At 41.0% G+C, this 21,419-nt stretch overlaps 1 protein-coding gene across 1 annotated transcript in view; it reads left to right on the top strand.

Annotated features, from left to right (window-relative positions):
• Positions 1-11,790: 11,790 nt before the first annotated feature.
• The window catches only part of PPP4R3A (protein phosphatase 4 regulatory subunit 3A), a 46,169-nt gene continuing 36,540 nt past the window's right edge, over positions 11,791-21,419 (top strand). The window contains exon 1 of the mRNA XM_063439502.1: positions 11,791-11,986. Within this exon, the coding sequence (XP_063295572.1) occupies positions 11,845-11,986 (142 nt within the window). The 5' untranslated portion in view covers positions 11,791-11,844. The remainder of the gene's footprint in view (positions 11,987-21,419) is intronic.

Genomic DNA, 21,419 nt, shown 5'->3' on the forward strand with positions numbered 1-21,419 from the left:
GAAGTCCTTTATGACCGACCGCAAGCACAATTTCCTGCCCAAAACAGTTCCATAGATTTGGGCTGTGCGGTCGGTCAATTTCATGCCGAAAAAACGACTAAGTCCCACTAAGTCTGCAAGTTCCGTATGGGAGAAGGTAAGGGTCAGCGGTGTTCGGCAGAATGTGTAGCCGATTTTAGTTCCACAGAATCTTTAGCATACACCGCTGACCGCATTCGAGGAAACCAAGATGGCCGCCGCCACGTGCAATTAACCTGCAGTAACCTCACAGCCTGGGAGGTAAATTGCCTGCACACTTTAGCTTCTGGGTGGTCCGCCTGTGTAATACTTGGTTCAGTAAGCCCTATTTACTGAACCAAGTGGGGGAAAGCCAGGAACAAGTTATTTTACCGGTCTGGGGACATAGTCTTAAAGGGGCATTTTTCACCAAAGTCACAATATGTCCCCAGACGGTTCTTAAAGGGCCATACACACCAATAAAAGTCCATACGTTTTCAGGGGCCATAGTCTTAAAGGGTATTGTTACCCAAAGTCTCAATAGGTCCCCAGACAGTTCTTAAAGGGCCAGCAGCAGTACAATAAAATACCATTCACTGTACTTAAAGGGCCAGCAGTCGCACGATAAAATACAATATGCCCCAAATATGTCCAGGGGCCATAGTCGCAGGGCAGGAGGCTAGCAACCAGGCTTCTCCAGTTCACAGTGGCGAAGTTGGTTTCGCCACAAACACTATAGTGACCTAAATTACTTTAGCTAAATAAAGCAGTTTTAGTGTATAGATCATTCCCCTGCAATTTCACTGCTCAATACACTGTCATTTAGGAGTTAAATCACTTTGTTTCTGTTTATGCAGCCCTAGCCACGCCTCCCCTGGCTATGATTGACAGAGCCTGCATGAAAAAAAAAACTGGTTTCACTTTCAAACAGATGTAATTTACCTTAAATAATTGTATCTCAATCTCTAAATTGAACTTTAATCACATATAGGAGGCTCTTGCAGGGTCTAGCAAGCTATTAACATAGAAGGGGATAAGAAAATCTTAATTAAACAGAACTTGCAATAAAGAAAGCCTAAATAGGGCTCTCTTTACAGGAAGTGTTTATGGAAGGCTGTGCAAGTCACATGCAGGGAGGTGTGACTAGGGTTCATAAACAAAGGGATTTAACTCCTAAATGGCAGAGGATTGAGCAGTGAGGCTGCAGGGGCATGTTCTATACACCAAAACTACTTCATTAAGCTAAAGTTGTTCAGGTGACTATAGTGTCCCTTTAATGTAACAATCTAAAACAAACTTTTTACAAGCACTGCCTCATCTGAGGTTTTCTAAAAGCGATTGCTTTGAGTATGCATTAAAAATTGGAACATCACAATGTTACAGTTCAGAGATATCACAGAGTAAGTGTAGTGATGTATTATACTCATTGTATCCTTTCTCTTTCTCTTACTAGTTCTTGGATAAGGAGCATAATGCACATGCTGTGGCAGGGCAAAACATTCGGGAGCACCTCTTCTACAGAAACATTTAATTGAGAAGATTTAGAGAGGAGTAAAGTGAACTGTCCATTCCTGATATTACCTGTAAACATGCTCAAATAATCAGTATTCACAAACTGAGGAGGGATTATACACAATCATAATTCTACAAAAACAACATGAAAACGGATTCTTTGATCCACCAGTAATCACTTCCCAGATGGGGTTCCATTAAATGAGCACCGATTTAATTTCTCCCCACCATTACTGTGCCCATTATAAACTGTACATTCTTATTTATATGTAAGACGTAAATGATGCTAATCTAATTACATCTCACTTCTTATTGCAGACACAGGATCTAGTGACAGGCACCACGGGGAAGTAATTCTCCTTTATCTTAAAAAAACAAAACCCTAAACCTTTTCATTTGATGATTATATCACCCACGGCCTGAGTTTCGCGATCCCTGAATGTCAGGAATGAAAGAATAGTAGAGGAGTCCAGCAAGGGAAATGGAGGTTGCTACATCTTGCTCATACTGTATGATATCAGATATCAAAAAGAGCATGTTCTCTTACTGGATGTGTGTCAGTTTGTTTGTCTTTCATTGTGTGTATATGTATGTATATCTGCATGTATACGTATGTATATCTGCATGTGTGTCTGTGTGTATATGTGTGAGGCATTGTATATGTATATGTGCATACATCTCAGAACTCAAACGTCAACACTACATACAAACAGGCCACTCTATTCAAAGACAAACACTACACACAAGTAAACCACTGCTTTCAAATGGCAACAGTACATAAAAACATACAATACTACATACAAATACACCCCTACATTCACACACACATACTCCATACAAAAATATGCTTACATTCAAACACACAAACACTGCTGAGTGGTAAATACAACCTTGGCCATCCTTATGATTGGGGAGGAGAAGGAGGTGGCAAGAAATTTCTGTGACCAGGACCCTCTCTATGTAAGTTTCACAGACAAGAGTGCATGTGGGCACTGTGCCACCTACTGGTATATTGTAAATAAATAAATAAATACAAATATGTTTTGTGTATGTTTTGTTTTGCACATAAAGTTATGGCCACACATTCTTCATTACACACCTGTAAAGTTATGGTAACATATGTTCATCATAAATGGCTACATTTATAACTTTACTCATTCATAACTTTTACTACTTTATTACTTTTGCTAAGAATCTTTTCTTTATACAGTTTTGAAGGTTAGAACTTGTTTTTAGTAATTCTTTCCATTTTAGTATGCAGGCTAGATGTCGGGTGCTTTTTAATACACTTTTGGGACACACGTTACCATTTCCATTTGGGTGTGGTTAAATTAGCCCCTCCCTCTTTCACGTTGCTTTATGAGTCTGCTTGATTTATATGCCCTTGCCCTTTTCCAATATTTATTGCTATTCACTAATTAGTGAATTGTAATTGTGCCTACAGTGTCCATGAAAAAAACAACAACCACACATTGATATATTGCTATGTTCCTTATAGAAAATGGTAGGTTTATTACACACCTGTCACCTATTAGCATCAGTGATGCAATTGGTTGTCCATAACCTTATACTTGTGATGCAACTGAAAATCCCTTTTTTGTTAATGTTGAAATATCTGTGATGAAATCATGGTTTAGGCCTGGTTTTAAGATAGTAATGTTTTCTGACTTTGCATTACAAAGAAAATGTTTATGAAATTTGGACTGTGACAACTTTTGACATTTGTCTCATACTGGCTGAAAGTTTTACAACGTTATCAATCGGTTACCAATGCTGGATTGTAATGTTGCATTGTGAAATACAGGTTTTGTTGAAATTTAGCAGCATTGAAGCCAGCTCTAAAGGGGTGCATGAACCTGTCACCTAGTGCAAGACTCCATGTATTGCATTCTAGAACTGCTACCTTGAAGCAATGCTTCAGAACAGTGCCAGCCAGTGGCCATTCAATTTCATTAAAAAAAAAATTCGCTATTCAAACGTAAATCAGCTCATTCGTCCAAATAACAAATCACCGAATATCACAATGAAAGAATAAACACTAATCGCGAGATTAACTAAATTTTTCAATGCACAACTCATTCATTAGTTCATTCTTTTAATTTCAGAAATTGGAATTCTGATGTCGGGTTACTATATTTAAGAGTACCACTACCAAATTAGGAAGCCTTTGTGTTTAGTAGATATAGCACTCTTATTTGGTACCGTTAAATATGTCAATCCCACATAAGGCTTGCAAATTAGGGAGCTATCTGCTAAAAAGCTCCCTAATTTGGTACTATTAAATATGGCAGTCTCACATAAGGGTACTAATTTTGAGAGCTATCTACTATGCAACTCCCTCATATGGTATCTTTATGGCAATCTCACATAAGGGTACCAAATTGGGGAAACTATCTACAAAACAGCTCCCTAATTTGGTCTATTAAACACAGCTCCCTCCCTAATTTGGTACCCTTAAATATGGCAATCCCACATAAGGGAACTAAAATAGGGATTTAACTAAGCCACTAAAAGATTTTCTGGCAATCACTGCATACCATTTGTCCGTATGGAAAAAAGGAAACAACAAACAACAATAATGGACAAATTTCGGTCTAAATGAATCTCCTAATTAAATATTTTTTTTTTTGTTCTAAATTAAAATCATTTTTGCCCGAAATGCTTTGGACAAAACAAAACTTTCTGCCATGCAGAAGTCTAGTGCCAGAATTATGGTGGAAGAGCCGGGGAGTACAATACCAATGACTGAGAAGGTCATCTCTTTAGAGCCGACTCAGGACTCATGGGAAAGAAATAATGTTTTGGTCCATTGTTCTTTGGTGAGTGAATGATCTACCTAGCTCTGTCTCCCAAAGTAAATTAAGATACCTTTAAGCTTAGTAAATTATCTCTGAACTTTTTTTCCTAAGTATTCTAATTAGTCATCCGAGTTTGGAAGTTTTCCAATGCATGGAACTTGGTCAATTTAAGTTTGCTGTACTCCTGAATGAGTTTGATCTTTTTGCCCTACATCTTTTAGAGAGAATAATTTTTTTTTATCATCAATTATTGCACATTTCATATTTTTGCCTTCACTATTTACAAAGATACCATCAATAAATACATTTTTGATAATCTTCAGAGCAGGTTGGAAATTCAGCAGTGTTTTCAGGCTACTTCTATGACAGTAGTTTCCAAAGCAGTCCTCAAAGCAAACCAACTGTACAGGTTTTGTCAGGATCTTCACTGGAATTTCATTTAGAATTGCCTAAATCCTGGACTGTTGGTGGACATGCAGGGTCGGATTTCTAATAAGGCACAGTATGCATGTGCCTACAGACTTCCTCAACAGAGGGGTACCAGTCTCTATTGTCATTCTTTTTTTAATAGCTTTTAATTTTTTTAATGTGATTGTCAATGGGATCCAGACTTGGAGATAGTAGCTGTTGATGGAGGAGGGAATTACCTCCAAGAAGTCCATGGATAGAGGTGCCGCACACAGGAGCTGTACAGGATCTTCATCTAGTAAGCAAGTGCAGTATTTTTATGTAGGTAAGGTTGCATCGATGTGGGCATAACAAAATAAAGGCAAACTGAAATAAATGTAGGCATGCGGCTATGTGGAAATGACATGATGTGGATTTGGCATAATAAAAAGTGGGCAATGTATAAAATAAATAATGTGGCATGGATGTGGGCAAAATTTAATTTGGGCAATGTGGTATGTGAACATAATGTGGACATAATAAAACAGAGGTAAACTGAAATAAATGTAGTCAATGTGGCATATGGCAATGTGTGGGCATAATGAAATAGAAGCAATATTAAATAAATCTATAAGTATAAAACCCATACATATAAAGCACTGAATAATCTTAGCCCCTCTTATATCTCCTCACAGATCCATAGGTATGCCCCTTCTCTGTCCCTCCGCTCTGCCCATGACCTTCTTCTGTCCGCTGCTCGTACCCGTACGGGCAACTCACACTTGCAGGACTTTTCACGGGCGGCTCCCTTCCTATGGAATAGCCTGCCTACAACCACCAGACTCTCCCCTAATCTTCAATCATTTAAAGGGACACATCATAATTTTGTTATATGGCAATACAGTTTTGAGAAAGAAACAGAGAGAGAGAGGTTGTGACAAAATTTTCTTGAAAATATTTCAGGTTTACATATGCACAAGAATTCTGTGTGCAAGAATGTTGTGACGGGAAACATATTTGCACAAAATATTTCTGCGTGACCAACTGCTAAAGATTTGAGGGAACATTGCTCCACATGGAAAGGCCCATACGACCTACTTTATCACCTTGTAGGCTTGCACTACCTCATTTACAAAAGTATGTGCTGCCTCTCTCTACCCATGTGAGGTATGTACTCACATTATGTATCCATGTAAATATTTCCACTTTAATGCTTAATATTACAACAAACAAAATGTATTCTTTGCAGTGTCTACCTTCGCTTTATTCCTAGGCAGGCAGCCTACTCACCTGCTGGAAGTGCCCAACTCAGTTGCAATCTCCTAGAATCCCTGAAGCTGCCCAAGGAAAGCATTGAGGTGTTGCATCCATCAAGTCCACCCTTTCAAGTAGGTGCAGACCAAGATGCCTGCTGGTGGAGCTCTGTGTGTGTGTTTTGCATGCTGGAAACCCATATGTAAGTGTGTGCTTCTGGTCCACAGGCACCTATCACAACCACTGACAGTAGGCTACTAGCAGAGAGAGGTTGGACTTATGGAAATTAAAATCCACTTCTAAGTGGGCGTGGCACATGAGTTGAAAATCCGGACCTGTGTGCATGTGTGAAAGCATTTGTATAAGTATAACATGTCTATATGATAGTCCCATCCAGCTTCACCAACTTTTTGTTTAGATTAAATGAGAATATGGGGATGCTTTCTCACAATTGGAACACCCTTATGTTCAGCCTCACACATCCCTGTTACATTGGACTTTTCATACATAGGTGCTACAGGACAGCATTGAGTATCCTAAAAGTCACCAGAAAACACAAGGACAGTGCCCATGTGTACGGATGATGCTAAATATCAAGGCAATAGAAGGATTGTGAAAACCTGAAGAAATGGGGTAGCACCAAGATTAAAAAAAAAATGCCTTGTATAAACCTAAAACTTTCAAGAAAGAATTAAGACAAAAATCTCAATATATATTTTATTTTCTACATGTCATGACTAAAACATTTGGAAATATATGTTAAATGCATCATTAGGACATGGTGGAGAGCCCGTGGATTTTTTTCCAGATAACTTGGTGGTGGGTGGCTTGCTGATAATGTTGGGGTTTTGCATGTAACATGGTGGGGAGCTTAAAGTTAATATTGTGGGATTGCAGATAACACAGTGGGCACTTGCTGATAAAAGTTGGGATGTTCTAGGAAACTTGGTGGGAAGTTTAAACATAACATTTTGTTGTGGCATCTAATGTGGTTGGTAGGGATAGACCGATAATCGCTTCAGCCGATATTCTGGATTTTGGCAAATATCGGTATCAGCCATTATTGTTACCGATATTGCCAATAATGTGAGAGGCGGTGGTGGCCCAGCGTGTCCATAAGGCGGCGCGTCCATCTTAGAGCGCACTGGCTCTGGGGGCGCAACAATCGAGTGACCGGCAAGAAGGAAACGCAGAGCGCTCCCCCCTACCAGTCACTCAGTGTAGCGTGCTTGAGCAGAGCAGAGTGGACTGCGGTACAGGAGCTTCAGTTTCCTGTACCCGGCCGGACTGACAGGAAGTGCATACTCAGAGAGCACTTCCTGTCAGTCCGGCCGGGTACAGGAAACTGAAGCTCCTCTACCGCGGTCCGCTGCGCTCGGCCACGCTACAAGAGAGATAATAAGACACACCAGGGAGGGGAGAGGACCACTAAGGAGTAGGGGGGAAGCACACTAAAGGACAAGGAGGGAGAAAGGGGAGAGGACCACTAAGGGACAGGGAAGGAAGGGGGGGGGGGCGAGGGGGAAAATAAGGAACAAGAAAGGGAGGGGAAAGGAAGACTAAAAATTCTTGAAAAAAATAAATCTGACTGGCATGTATATATTGTGCATTTACCACTTAATAAAAAAAAAGATTTGCTAAAAAAATATTTAAAAAACATGTTCAGTAAACAGTAGATTTGTAGAAATTATTTCTTTTTTCAAAACGGTAAATGTACAGAATTATCTGTATTTGTAAGTTATCCGCTATCGGCCTAAAAGTTCACAAGTTATCGGCTCTCGGTATCGGCTCTAAAAAATCAATATCAGTCGATTCCTAGTGGTGGGGAGCTTAATTATAAAATTGCACAAGTTGAGCTTGAAGATAATATTGCGGGTTTTCATGAAGATAACATTTTAGGATTGCGTATAACATTTTAGGAGCTCGAAAGTTGGTAATTTGCAGATGACATTATGGGGTGCATCCAGATAATATTTTGATGCTGCAGATAACATGGTGGAGACTTTTAAAAATAAAATTGCTTCTTTGCTCATAACATGTTTGAGGTTGGCAAATCATATTGGGGTGTTGCAGATAATATGGTAAGGAGCTTGAAGATAATATTGCAGGGTCACAGGTAACAAGACTAGGAGATTGAGGATAATACTGCAGAGTTGCAGATAACGTTAGGAGTTTCCAGAATAATGGGATTGCATAAAATATGCAGAGAAGCTTGAAGATAAGATTGCGAGATGGCATATAACGTGGTGGGGAGTTTGATTATATAACTGCACAGCTGCATGTAACATGTTAGACTTGAGGATAATATTGCAGGGTTTCAGCTTACATGGTCAAACACATGAAGATACAATTGCGAGATGGCATATATTATAACATGGTATGGTAGGAAGCTTGATTATATCACTGCAAGGCTGCATGTAACATGTTTCACTTGAGGATAATATTGTGAGGTTTCAGCTTACATGTCAAACACATGAAGATAAAATTGCGGGATTGCACGTGTTGTAGGCTTGAATATAAAATTGCCAGTTTGCACATAACATGGTTGGGAGCACAAAGATAATACTGCCAATAACCTGGTGGGGAGCTTGAACATAAAATTGCATCTTTGCACATAACAACATAACATGGTAGAGACTTGCAGATTATATTGCGATGTTGTAGATGGCACGATTGGAAGCTTGAAGATACATTTTCAGTTTTCAACATAACACCATGGGCAGCTTGCAGATAATATTGCAATGTTGGAGATAACATGCAGGGGGAATTTAACATTACAGAGTTGCATATAACATAGTGGATGGAGATAATATTGCATGGTTGCATTGAGGAACAAGTAAATTAGATCTTGTTTTGTATATAGTATTTTGTGAAGTTTGTAATTAATATTGCTATTTGCATATGACATCTTGGAGAGCCAGTAGAATATACTTTGAATTTACAGATGACATGTAGGATCTTGAAAATAATATTAAAGTTTTACACAATTAACATTAAAGGGAGTTTTAAGATACTATCGCAGAGTTGCATTTAATATTATAGGAACTTGCAAATAGTATTTTGTGTTGCATATAACATGAAGAGGAGCCTGTAGAATATTATTGCAATTTGCAGGGGACATAGTGGTCACCTGCACACAATATTACAGATTAACGGTACATATTTAACTCTGAAATAAGCTTGAAGATAATATTGCATATGATTTGATAGGATGCTTGTTTGAGTGTTATGTGTTACGGGGAGCTTATAGAAAAAAATGAAATACTGTGAATTTGCCCATGACATGGTGGGAGCTTTCAAATTTTGCAGATTTACATATTAGACTCTGAAATACGCTTGAATACTATGATAATATGATGTTATATGATAATATTGCATATGGCACAGTATGATTGTTTGAGTGTGGAATATCATATAAAATACTGTTTATTTCCACATTACATGGTGGGAGCCTGTAATTAATATTGGAGATGTACATGTTTCACACGGAGTAGAGGGGGCATATTATTACATATATAAATATATTATATGATAGCAGTGTGGGCATATTATTACATATATTATTATATGATCGCAGTGGGGGCATATTATTATATAAATTAATATATTATATGATCGCAGTGTGGGTATATTATTACATATATTATTATATGATCGCAGTGGGGGCATATTATTATATAAATTAATATATTATATGATCGCAGTGTGGGTATATTATTACATATATTATTATATGATCGCAGTGGGGGCATATTATTATATAAATTAATATATTATATGATCGCAGTGTGGGCATATTATTACCTATATTAATATATTATATGATAGCAGTGAGGGCATATTATTACCTATATTAATATATTATATGATCGCAGTGTGGGCATATTATTACCTAGATTAATATATTATATGATAGCAGTGAGGGCATATTATTACCTTTATTAATATATTATATGATAGCAGTGTGGGCATATTATTACATATATAAATATATTATATGATAGCAGTGTGGGCATATTATTACATATATTATTATATGATCGCAGTGGGGGCATATTATTATATAAATTAATATATTATATGATCACAGTGTGGGCATATTATTACATATATTAAATGATAGCAGTGTGGGCATATTATTACCTATATTAATATATTATATGATAGCAGTGAGGGCATATTATTACCTATATTAATATATTATATGATAGCAGTGAGGGCATATTATTACCTATATTAATATATTATATGATAGCAGTGTGGGCACACTATTACGTATATTAATATATTATATGATAGCAGTGTGGGCATATTATTACCTATATTAATATATTATATGATAGCAGTGAGGGCATATTATTACCTATATTAATATATTATATGATAGCAGTGTGGGCATATTATTACGTATATTAATATATTATATGATAGTAGTGAGGGCATATTATTACCTATATTATTATATAATCGCAGTATGGGTGCTGGCTGGTGATATTGCTGTGAGGGGATAAGTTGCTATTAGCAGTGAGGGCATATTATGATTTATTATTATTATATTAATCACAGTGTGGGTGCTGGCTGGTGATATTGCTGTGAGGGGATAAGTTGCTATTAGCAGTGAGGGTATATTATGATATATTATTATTATATTAATCGCAGTGTGGGTGCTGGCTGGTGATATTGCTGTGAGGAGATGAGTTTCTATTAGCAGTGAGGGCATATTATTATATATTATTATTATTATATTAATCGCAGTGTGGGTGCTGGCTGGGGATATTAAGTTGCTATTAGCAGTGAGGACATATGATATATTATTATTATATTAATCGCAGTGTGGGTGCTGGCTGGGGATATTAAGATGCTATTAGCAGTGAGGGCATATTATGATATATTATTATTATTATATTAATCGCAGTGTGGGTGCTGGCTGGGGATATTAAGTTGCTATTAGCAGTGAGGACATATTATGATATATTATTATTATATTAATCGCTGTGTGGGTGCTGGCTGGGGATATTAAGTTGCTATTAGCAGTGAGGGCATATTATGATATATTATTATTATTATTATATTAATCGCAGTGTGGGTGCTGGCTGGGGATATTAAGTTGCTATTAGCAGTGAGGGCATATTATGATATATTATTATTATTATTAATAATAATAATCGCAGTGTGGGTGCTGTGACAGTGGCCCCAGCCCGGTGAGCGGTGAGGGGGGGGTGAGCTGCGAGGAGGGAGGAGGAAGAGGGAAAACATGGCGGCCGCGGTGCTGTGACTGACACACAGGGCCAGACCCGGGAACAGAGGGCGGAGACACCGGGACTCAGCGGAGAGCGGCGGCCGGGATCACTCAGCTCAGGCCCGGCCTCCTCCTCCTCTCACCTTCCCGCCAGGAGCCGTGAGGGGCCCCCCGGGGCCGGCACTGGGAGCAGTCCGGGGATCCTGGGCCGCGCTTCAACCGGCAACGCGGACTGACAGAGCAGCTACGGGGGTCAGGAAAGGCAGGGGATCGCGGCCTGGTGACCGAGTTTCGGGTGTCGGGAAGCACCGGGGACCCGGGCCGTCGCGGTGGGGTAGCGGGGTGCGGGGCGGTCGGAAGCTGGGGCCCGCTGGCCTGGTATCGGGTGTCGGGAAACGCAGGCGCTCGGGGCTCAGAAAGAAGCGCGCTCCGGGCCCGCCGTGCCGGGGCACAGGCCTTAGGAGAGACCGGGGCTCGGGGCCTGCACGCCGGACCAGGGGAGTGAGGAAAGGCCGGGGCTTGGGGCCTGTGAGGGGGCGGGCAGGCCGGGGAGCGCGGGCCGGTAAGCGGGGTGCGGGGGGCAGTGCGGGGGGCAGGGCAGGCTCCGGGCCAGCTGGGAGCTGTGTGGGGGGCGGGAGAGGCCGCGGATCGGGCACCATGACCGACACCCGGCGGAGGGTCAAGGTTTACACCCTGAACGAGGATCGGCAGTGGGATGATCGAGGAACCGGCCATGTGTCCTCCGGCTATGTGGAGAGGCTGAAGGGCATGTCCCTGCTAGTCAGGGCGGAGAGTGACGGTAAGTGGGCACTCACTGCACTCTGAGCTCACACTTAGACTCATCACTATAGAGGGCCATACTCTCACTCCATGGACTGAGTGGAAGGGACACCATGCTGTACTCTCACTCCATGGACTGAGTGGAAGGGACACCATGCTGTACTCTCACTCCATGGACTGAGTGGAAGGGACACCATGCTGTACTCTCACTCCATGGACTGAGTGGAAGGGACACCATGCTGTACTCTCACTCCATGGACTGAGTGGAAGGGACACCATGCTGTACTCTCACTCCATGGACTGAGTGGAAGGGACACCATGCTGTACTCTCACTCCATGGACTGAGTGGAAGGGACACCATGCTGTACTCTCACTCCATGGACTGAGTGGAAGGGACACCATGCTGTACTCTCACTCCATGGACTGAGTGGAAGGGACACCATGCTGTACTCTCACTCCATGGACTGAGTGGAAGGGACACCATGCTGTACTCTCACTCCATGGACTGAGTGGAAGGGACACCATGCTGTACTCTCACTCCATGGACTGAGTGGAAGGGACACCATGCTGTACTCTCACTCCATGGACTGAGTGGAAGGGACACCATGCTGTACTCTCACTCCATGGACTGAGTGGAAGGGACACCATGCTGTACTCTCACTCCATGGACTGAGTGGAAGGGACACCGTGCTGTACTCTCACTCCATGGACTGAGTGGAAGGGACACCGTGCTGTACTCTCACTCCATGGACTGAGTGGAAGGGACACCGTGCTGTACTCTCACTCCATAGACTGAGTGGAAGGGACACCGTGCTGTACTCTCACTCCATGGACTGAGTGGAAGGGACACCGTGCTGTACTCTCACTCCATGGACTGAGTGGAAGGGACACCGTGCTGTACTCTCACTCCATGGACTGAGTGGAAGGGACACCGTGCTGTACTCTCACTCCATGGACTGAGTGGAAGGGACACCGTGCTGTACTCTCACTCCATGGACTGAGTGGAAGGGACACCGTGCTGTACTCTCACTCCATGGACTGAGTGGAAGGGACACCGTGCTGTACTCTCACTCCATGGACTGAGTGGAAGGGACACCGTGCTGTACTCTCACTCCATGGACTGAGTGGAAGGGACACCGTGCTGTACTCTCACTCCATGGACTGAGTGGAAGGGACACCGTGCTGTACTCTCACTCCATGGACTGAGTGGAAGGGACACCGTGCTGTACTCTCACTCCATGGACTGAGTGGAAGGGACACCGTGCTGTACTCTCACTCCATGGACTGAGTGGAAGGGACACCGTGCTGTACTCTCACTCCATGGACTGAGTGGAAGGGACACCGTGCTGTACTCTCACTCCATGGACTGAGTGGAAGGGACAACGTGCTGTACTCTCACTCCATGGACTGAGTGGAAGGGACAACGTGCTGTACTCTCACTCCATGGACTGAGTGGAAGGGACAACGTGCTGTACTCTCACTTCATGGAGTGAGAGGGAGGGACACCGTGCTGTACTCTCACTCCATGGACTGAGGGGAAGGGGTGCAATGCTATACCATCACTACTTTCACTAAGTGAATGGAACACCATGCCTCCTTACATACACATGTACATAATGCTATCTTCTGCTCCATGCACTGAGTGGAAGTAGTATCATGCTATATCCCCACAGCATGAACAGAGTGGAGGATTGTGCTCTCATCACATTCATTAAGTGTATACCATGCTTTACTGCAGAGTTCTAAATTTGTCGCTACAAATTGGTTAATGAAACTTTAGCCCTGGTGGGTAGAAATCCACCCTTAGAAGGTATACTATGACTTGCAGTGGTTACTAACTTTTAGGGCCTCAATAGTAGCAAAGGACTATACATTTTAAGGCCTTATTTACTCTTGCATGCCCTGAGTTACAGGAACGCCATGCTATACCCACACTACCCATGCACTGAGTGGAGGAGACTCCATGCTACACGCTCAATGCTTGTACTGAGTGATAAGGTGTACCCTCATCATTACAGGCAGTAAGTGAAAGGAATACCATGCTAAACACATACTCCATGCACTGAGCACAGGGGTCACCATGTTATACTCTCATTTCATTGATTGAATGCTATACGTTTTCTACATACAGTGAGTGCAAAGCACACAATAATGCAATATAATTCCTTAGTGGTGGAAATCTTACAGTATACAGTCATGGTCCTTATTCTATGCAATGTTACATCCTTTATATAAGAAATGTGTACAGTTTGCATGAAAAAAAAGCAAATTTTTTTTATACAACATATTTCAGCCATGCTTCTTCATTGCTCATTCCTAACAGAAGATAACTGTTGATGTGGAATGTTTTGCCGTACGACTTTTTCATTTTATATTTATTACAGATGTGCGTTATAGCCTAATTTTAAAGGGACACTATAGGCTCCAAAACAACTTTAGTTTAATGAAGCAGTTTTGGTGTATAGATCATGTCCCTGCAATCTCACTATTCAATTTTCTGCTATTTAGGAGTTAAATCACTTTGTTCATGCAGATCTAGTCTCACCTCTCTGCATGTGACTTACACAACTTTTCTAAACACTTCCTGTAAAAAGGGAACTTATGTTCAATCCCTCCCCATACTCTCCCCTGGCTAGAGAGTTACATGTGTTGTGGTTCTTTTGAGTGGAGAGCAGTGATCTTTTCTGCTCCCCCTAACTCTGAATTACTAGGCATTCACTGTATGCCGAAGACTTCAGTCAGATTGGAGAAATACTTGAATACATTTTTCTCCAAATCTATACTTTTGCTATTAAAATAGCTAACATAATGTATAGATGGAATTTCAAACTCCTTTAATAGAGCTAAAGTTGTTTTGATGCCTATAGAGTCCCTTTAAGCAATTGAATCTATATAAAAAAACTAAAAGGTAGCAGTAATACGTTTTGGTGAGAAAGTTCTTCTCTGTATGATATCACGAAAAGAAGAGAAAATCACACACAAAAAGCAAACAAACTTAAGTGACTGACAACCCTTTTAAAGATATATTGCCAAAATGCAATTGTCTCACTCTTTCTTATGTTTCAGCAGCAAATATACCAAATCAGTTTGACTTTTTTTGTGTGTCTCCCCAAATTGTAGGTTTTGTTGATGAAAGGCACTAGACAAACTTATATAATTATAATGATAATAAATATTTACTTTGTTCATCAAAATATGAAAATTCTACTCAAAAGCCCCCAGAAATTATAGATTATAAAGCCGTGTTTGTGGTGCGCGTGACTCCTGTTTTTTTGTTAAGCTTCTTAAAAATTTTGATTTAAAAACAAAACACTAAACACTCAGGACCCTCACTCCAAAACTCCTTGCACAATAGCATGTATAATAAGCTGTAGCGATTGTGGTGCTTAGTTAATTTTGAAATGGATGAATAGATGTAAAGGTGAGGTTCGTTCAACAGTAATAATTTTAATCCCCGATTGTAATTGGGTAATAATTTAACATATTTAAAATCCTTATGAACTACTGTAAGATATTCTAGGACAGGGGTAGGCAACCTTGTAGCAGAACTGTGCCGATATAGGATTGTGATGTCCCTTAGCGTGCCGGTCCTATATTTTTTAAATTGAGGTGTGTATGCAGCCGTATTCTGCTTGTGTTATTTATACTGTAATTGCTTTGTATTGTTGTATTTGTGCGTATATGAGTCATTATATTGTATATGTTCAGGGGTAGTTTGTGGTATCAAGTATGATACATATGAATGTGGGCTGTGTATAGGAGCTGCTTGTGGAATTGTTTGTGTGGATGGATATGTCACATTGCGTGTTTGGTAGTGTGTGGGGCTGTTTGGGGTATTGCATGGGAGAGGCTGCATGTGGGGTTGTGTGCATGTATGTGGATTGTTAGTGGTGTTGCGTTTGTGCGGATTGTGTGTATGTTTGTTTGTGGGCTGTTCGTATTATTTGTATGAGGGGGCAGTTATTCTGCATTTCTGTGTATATCTAGCAGTGTGGGTGGCTGCCCTGGGTTCCAGTGGGGACCAGGCCAGCCAGGTACAAGTTAAGGACAGGAGCTGCAACAACAATTGCGAGCTGCTCTAATACAGTGTGGATTCCCATTCACAAGTCCTGGGATGAAGTGATCTGAGATCACTTACTGTGACTTATGTGCTGCAATGCATAAATTGAGGATTGTCCTTCACCACCTCTTCGTATTAGCAGATATCTGAAGTTTTACTGGGACTCCTGATAGGACAGAGCCTGTTTGGCTCTAGCAGCCTTGAGTGCCGTGCAAAGACACCTCGAGTGCCGTGCATGGCACTAGTGCCGTAGGTTGCCTACCCCTGTTCTAGGACCATGTGACCAAAAGGTGAATCTTTGTAAACTTACAGCTAACAAGATGCTTTGCCAGCCATAAGACAATGTTTTAAATAGCTGTTATACATAAAAGTATTTTCATGACAGGAGTGCATCATTTCTTAAAAAGTAACTCTACAATCACCTTGATCATTACAGGCTGTTGTAGAAGAAGTCAAACCATAACTCCCTCAGCACAGTTTGTCCTTGCATTGTAAGAAGTTAAATTGTTTTTTAGAATGGTTCGAGTTCGTACCTGGGGTTTGCTGGGCTCCGTTCCCTACCTCCATTACTTCCTATGGAGAGCTGGAATGTTTTATATGAGCTACGCCTGGTGGTGCAGTGCTTAGCTTATTGTCTGAGAGTGACTTGCTGCCTCTCAGCCAATGAGCTAGCCCTGAAATGCAAGGCTTAGCTCTGGAGAGCTAATAGAAGCTCCTGCTTATGTCTTTGTAGCACTCCATTAAAAGTAGAAGAGGTAGGGATAACAGCTCCGTGTACCATAGGTAAGAAGCCAAACCGTTCTAAACTGGTTTTACTTCTTACAGTGCTGTAGTGGTTATAGTACTTGGGTTGTTCCTTTAAACCGTTACGTTTAATCAGGGCTTGCCAAATATTCTTGTAATCTAGCAGCCAGCTAAAAAAGTTGGAGCCAAAACAAAATAAACTAACAAAGCTTTATTTTCAATGACAAAAATATAATTCTTAAAGGTACACTATAGTTACCAGTCCAGAACCACTACAGCTTAATGTATTGGTTCTGGTATCTATTACCTGTCCCTGGAGTTTTCAATGTAAACAATGCCTTTTTAGAGAAAGGCAGTGCTTACATTGCTGCCTAGTAACACCTATTGAAAATTACTCAGATGGCCAGTAGAGGTGCTTCCTTCCACAGTGTACAGCATCTGGGCTCAGTGTCTTCATGCTCTGCATGGAGGTGCTGAATGTTCTCCATAGATTCAATACATGTAGGTGAGGAGATGCTAATTGGTGCAGCACAGTGTTTTACTAAGCATGTGCAATAGCCTCCCAATTCCTTCCTATGAGAAAGCACCGGATTGGCTGAGATCATCAAGATTGATTACCAGACAGCAACTAGAGGTGCTTCCTGCTGTTTAGCTCCTTTGTTTGTGTACGTCCAGCGTCTTGCAAAACCTCATCCTATGGGGAAGGCGTAGGGGGCAGAGGAACACTTTTGTGTTTTGAGTACAGTTTTGTATTCCTAACAATGTAGTGTTGCCTTAAAGGAACACTATAGTCACCTAAATTACTTAAGCTAAATAAAGCAGTTTTAGTGTATAGATCATTCCCCTGCAATTTCACTGCTCAATTCACTGTCATTTAGGAGTTAAATCACTTTGTTTCTGTTTATGTAGCCGTAGCCCCACCTCCCCTGGCTATGATTGACAGAGCCTGCATGAAAAAAAAAAACTGGTTTCACTTTCAAACAGATGTAATTTGAACTTTAATCACATACAGGAGGCTCTTGCAGGGTCTAGCAAGCTATTAACATAGCAGGGGATAAGAAAATCTTAATTAAACAGAACTTGCAATAAAGAGCCTAAATAGGGCTCTCTTTACAGGAAGTGTTTATGGAAGGCTGTGCAAGTCACATGCAGGGAGGTGTGACTAGGGTTCATAAACAAAGGGATTTAACTCCTAAATGGCAGAGGATTGAGCAGTGAGGCTGCAGGGGCATGTTCTATACACCAAAACTGCTTCATTAAGCTAAAGTTGTTCAGGTGACTATAGTGTCCCTTTAAAAAAATGTATGCCTCCAGGACTTTATCACTGTATTGATGGCTCTGTTTGTAGCAAAACATTTAGCAAAAAATGCACAGTAAGACCAATAAGGATGGGGAATTTTATGCCTGAAGCGGTGATTTAGTCTGCATATATTTCTACTTGCAAACACATAATATTACGCTATATAATTTGTATCATGTGAGGTTTGTTGCAAAAATTGTCAAATACATTTTTATTTTTATTTTCTTCTTTTGGATCAACAGCAAAAACATGTGAGGCTGATGATGCAAGTCTCTTTTTCAGCCTATGTAACTATATAATGTAAACCAGAGGAATGGAGGGTTCTGTCCAAAGGAACTTTTTTAAAATAAACATCTTCAACCTAGCTCTTATTTAAAGGACCTCTATAGTGCCAGGAAAACATGTTAGGGTCTTTAGGTCCCCCACTCCTGCTGGGCTGAAGGGGTTAAAACACTTACCTTTCTCCAGCGCCGGGCTCCTTCGGCGCTGAGGAACTCTCCTCCTTCTGCCGACATCAGCTCTGTCAATGCTTTCCTATGGACGTCCAGTGTCTTCTCACCGTGATTTTTCACAGTGAGAATCGCGGAAGCGCCTCTAGCAGCTGTCAGTGAGACATAGAAGTTTATCTGAAACTGCTATGTTTACAGCTGCAGGGTTAACACTAGAGGGCCTTTGCACCCAGACCACTTCATTGAGCTATAGTGGTCCTTTAACTGAGACTTTATTGCTGTATAATTAAGTTTTTCAGAAGCTATATCCGCACACATTCTCTTTTGACCTAATGTGCAATAAGTTCAATTTGCATTTAAAAATTAACTTGTATGGGCCATGTTTTAAATTCCTTGCTCATGTTACTACACATGGTATGCATTACATCAGTGTATTTCTTATCTATACCTTATTTTTGAAGAGTATTTTCACTTCTAGCTAATACCAGCTGGCAACATTGTGAGGCAAAGTAACTCTTGATTGCCTAACTTACTAGAGGACTGTTTGTTTGCAGTGGCTAAGGAGAATATGATATAAATACTAGAGTTAAGTTCGAATGTAGAATGTAGGGGTTACTAGTATAATAGGGGGAATAAATCAAGCTATAATTGAATGTTTAAAGCCCCATAAGTCTAAGCAGTACCTTGTTTACATATAAATTTTCGGTTCTGCCAATTATTAGAGCTATTTGTCATATTTCTGATCCGTATCTGCCTTGTAAATTACCGAGAATACTGATAACGTACTCACATCTCCCAGTCACAGCACGCCTCCGTAAACTCCGGCCACAATCTACTAAGGGGCACCACATGGCTACCTCGTGTACTCATCCCAGTGAGTCCCCACATGTAATACATTGAATAAATTACTGTAATGTACAAGGCTGGTTGACTGAGAGTGATTTGCTGACAGCAATAATACTCCCATTAGTAACAGCACTGTGCATGTGCATGTCGTCTGGGATTACTGACATCGATCACACTTCTATCAGAAAAAACACTGTACTTGCTGAGATCTCTGTGATCACAGCATGTACTGGCTGCCCGAGAGTGGTAGGTGAATAATTGTTGCATGTTCATTTAATGGCAGCTGTGTAGAAATTGTGTTGCTTTTTTAAAACTTTAAATGTACTGTCACCGGTTATCGGCCAAAAAGGCCATCAATAATCTGTATTAGCATCAGCTCTGCAAAAATGATATCAGTCGATCCTTGTGTGTAGATTTTTTGCTTCGCCACATGGTCGCCAGGTGCTTTTTTTTTTTACCTGAATAATTTAAACCATTCATGAGCAGTTTAACCGTTAAGTTTGTCTCCAGTTCCCAATGCGGCATCCAGATTCTGAAATTGACTTTCAGGAAGCGGGGTGGGGTGCTGCTGATTGGCTAGTGCGGCCAGCTGATGCTCTTAGCCAATTAGTCGATTCCCATTCATAAAATTAAAATTGTAACCGTTATATTCACATTGTTTGTAAACAAGCATCTCTTATCTTTGTTATTCTAAATTGAAGTAATTCCAAGTTCACTGAAGCATGTGCCTACCAGATAAAAATACACATGCCAAAATCTCAATCAAACCTGCAAAATTTCAGTATCAAGGCAAGGCATGAACTAGTGTAGGATGCCTTTATATCAAAATGTATTTTTGTAGATACAAAGTATATTGGATGCAGAGAGAAATGTTGTATATTCTTTACTGTAAAATCAGTAAGAAAAAATTTAGCAAAAGTTAAAGGTACTCTCCAGGCACAGTCTTTTACTCACCTGGTTCCAGCGCCGGGAGCCTCGTGAAGCCGCGCCCCCTATTTCAAAATGACGAAATAGGCTGGCGCGAGCAGGGAGCAATCAGACGCTTCCATTTGGAAGCGTCATTGCTCCCTTGTGCACATGCGCGGCTTATGCGCACATACTTCAGAGCTCAGCTCGAGGTCTTTGCCCGCCCCCTCTCCGACAGGCTGGAGAGAGAAGGCGCGCGCACACAGTGCCTTCTCTCTCCTGCACACGTCAGACGTATTTTAATACGTCTGACGTGTACAGGGCCTTTTTAGGACCCTACATGATAGGAAGTCCCTCTGGTGGCCGTCTGAGTGACGGCCACTGGAGGTATTCCTATCAATCAATGTAAACACTGTATTTTCTCTGAAAATACAGTGTTTACATTAGATTGCCTGCAGGGAGCTATAGATCTCATCTGTAGAAAGGTCTGTAAATACCTCTTGTTCTTGTATGTCAAACTTGCTTTGTTGCAATTGCTCATAGTTTGGAGGGTAAATGTAGATCTATTTTACACAAATGTCTGTGTCTTTGACTTTATCTTTTTAGTCCTGGACTTCTAGCTCCTGACTAATGAAGCTGGCGGGAAGCATGTCACTATTGCATTCTTGCACATGCCTAGTAAACCAGCAGTATATTCTGTATATGTTCTTACATGTACACAATGTGATGCCGTATGCATCTCATGCTCATTGCTTGAGAAAATGTATTTTCTCATTAACCGACTGCTGATAGGAAATGGCAAGAAGTGGCAGTGAAAAATGTGCTCATTGCTACTTTTTGCCAAAACTTGTCTTGTCCACAAAACAAAGTCTCTCCTCAGTCTTATGAGATATAATAAATGGAATCTAATAAATCCTATGCTTCTCAATGAGCTTTAAACAGTTTATTGAGGAGAGGGGGAGACAGGCGTGCGCTAATAGTGTGCCTTCGCTTCGTTTAGCTCTTTGGGGTTCATGAAAGCAGAAGAAAACCTCCCTGGCTGTCTTAATGGTGGTAAAAACACCTACCTGGCTGTCTATTTAGATTTAAAAAAAGTGCAAATTTCAATTGTCATGTTTGGCAAGGCAACCTTTAAAAGGGCTCTTGA

The sequence above is a fragment of the Pelobates fuscus genome, chromosome 13 (assembly GCF_036172605.1).
Source record: "Pelobates fuscus isolate aPelFus1 chromosome 13, aPelFus1.pri, whole genome shotgun sequence".
Lineage (NCBI taxonomy): Eukaryota > Metazoa > Chordata > Amphibia > Anura > Pelobatidae > Pelobates > Pelobates fuscus.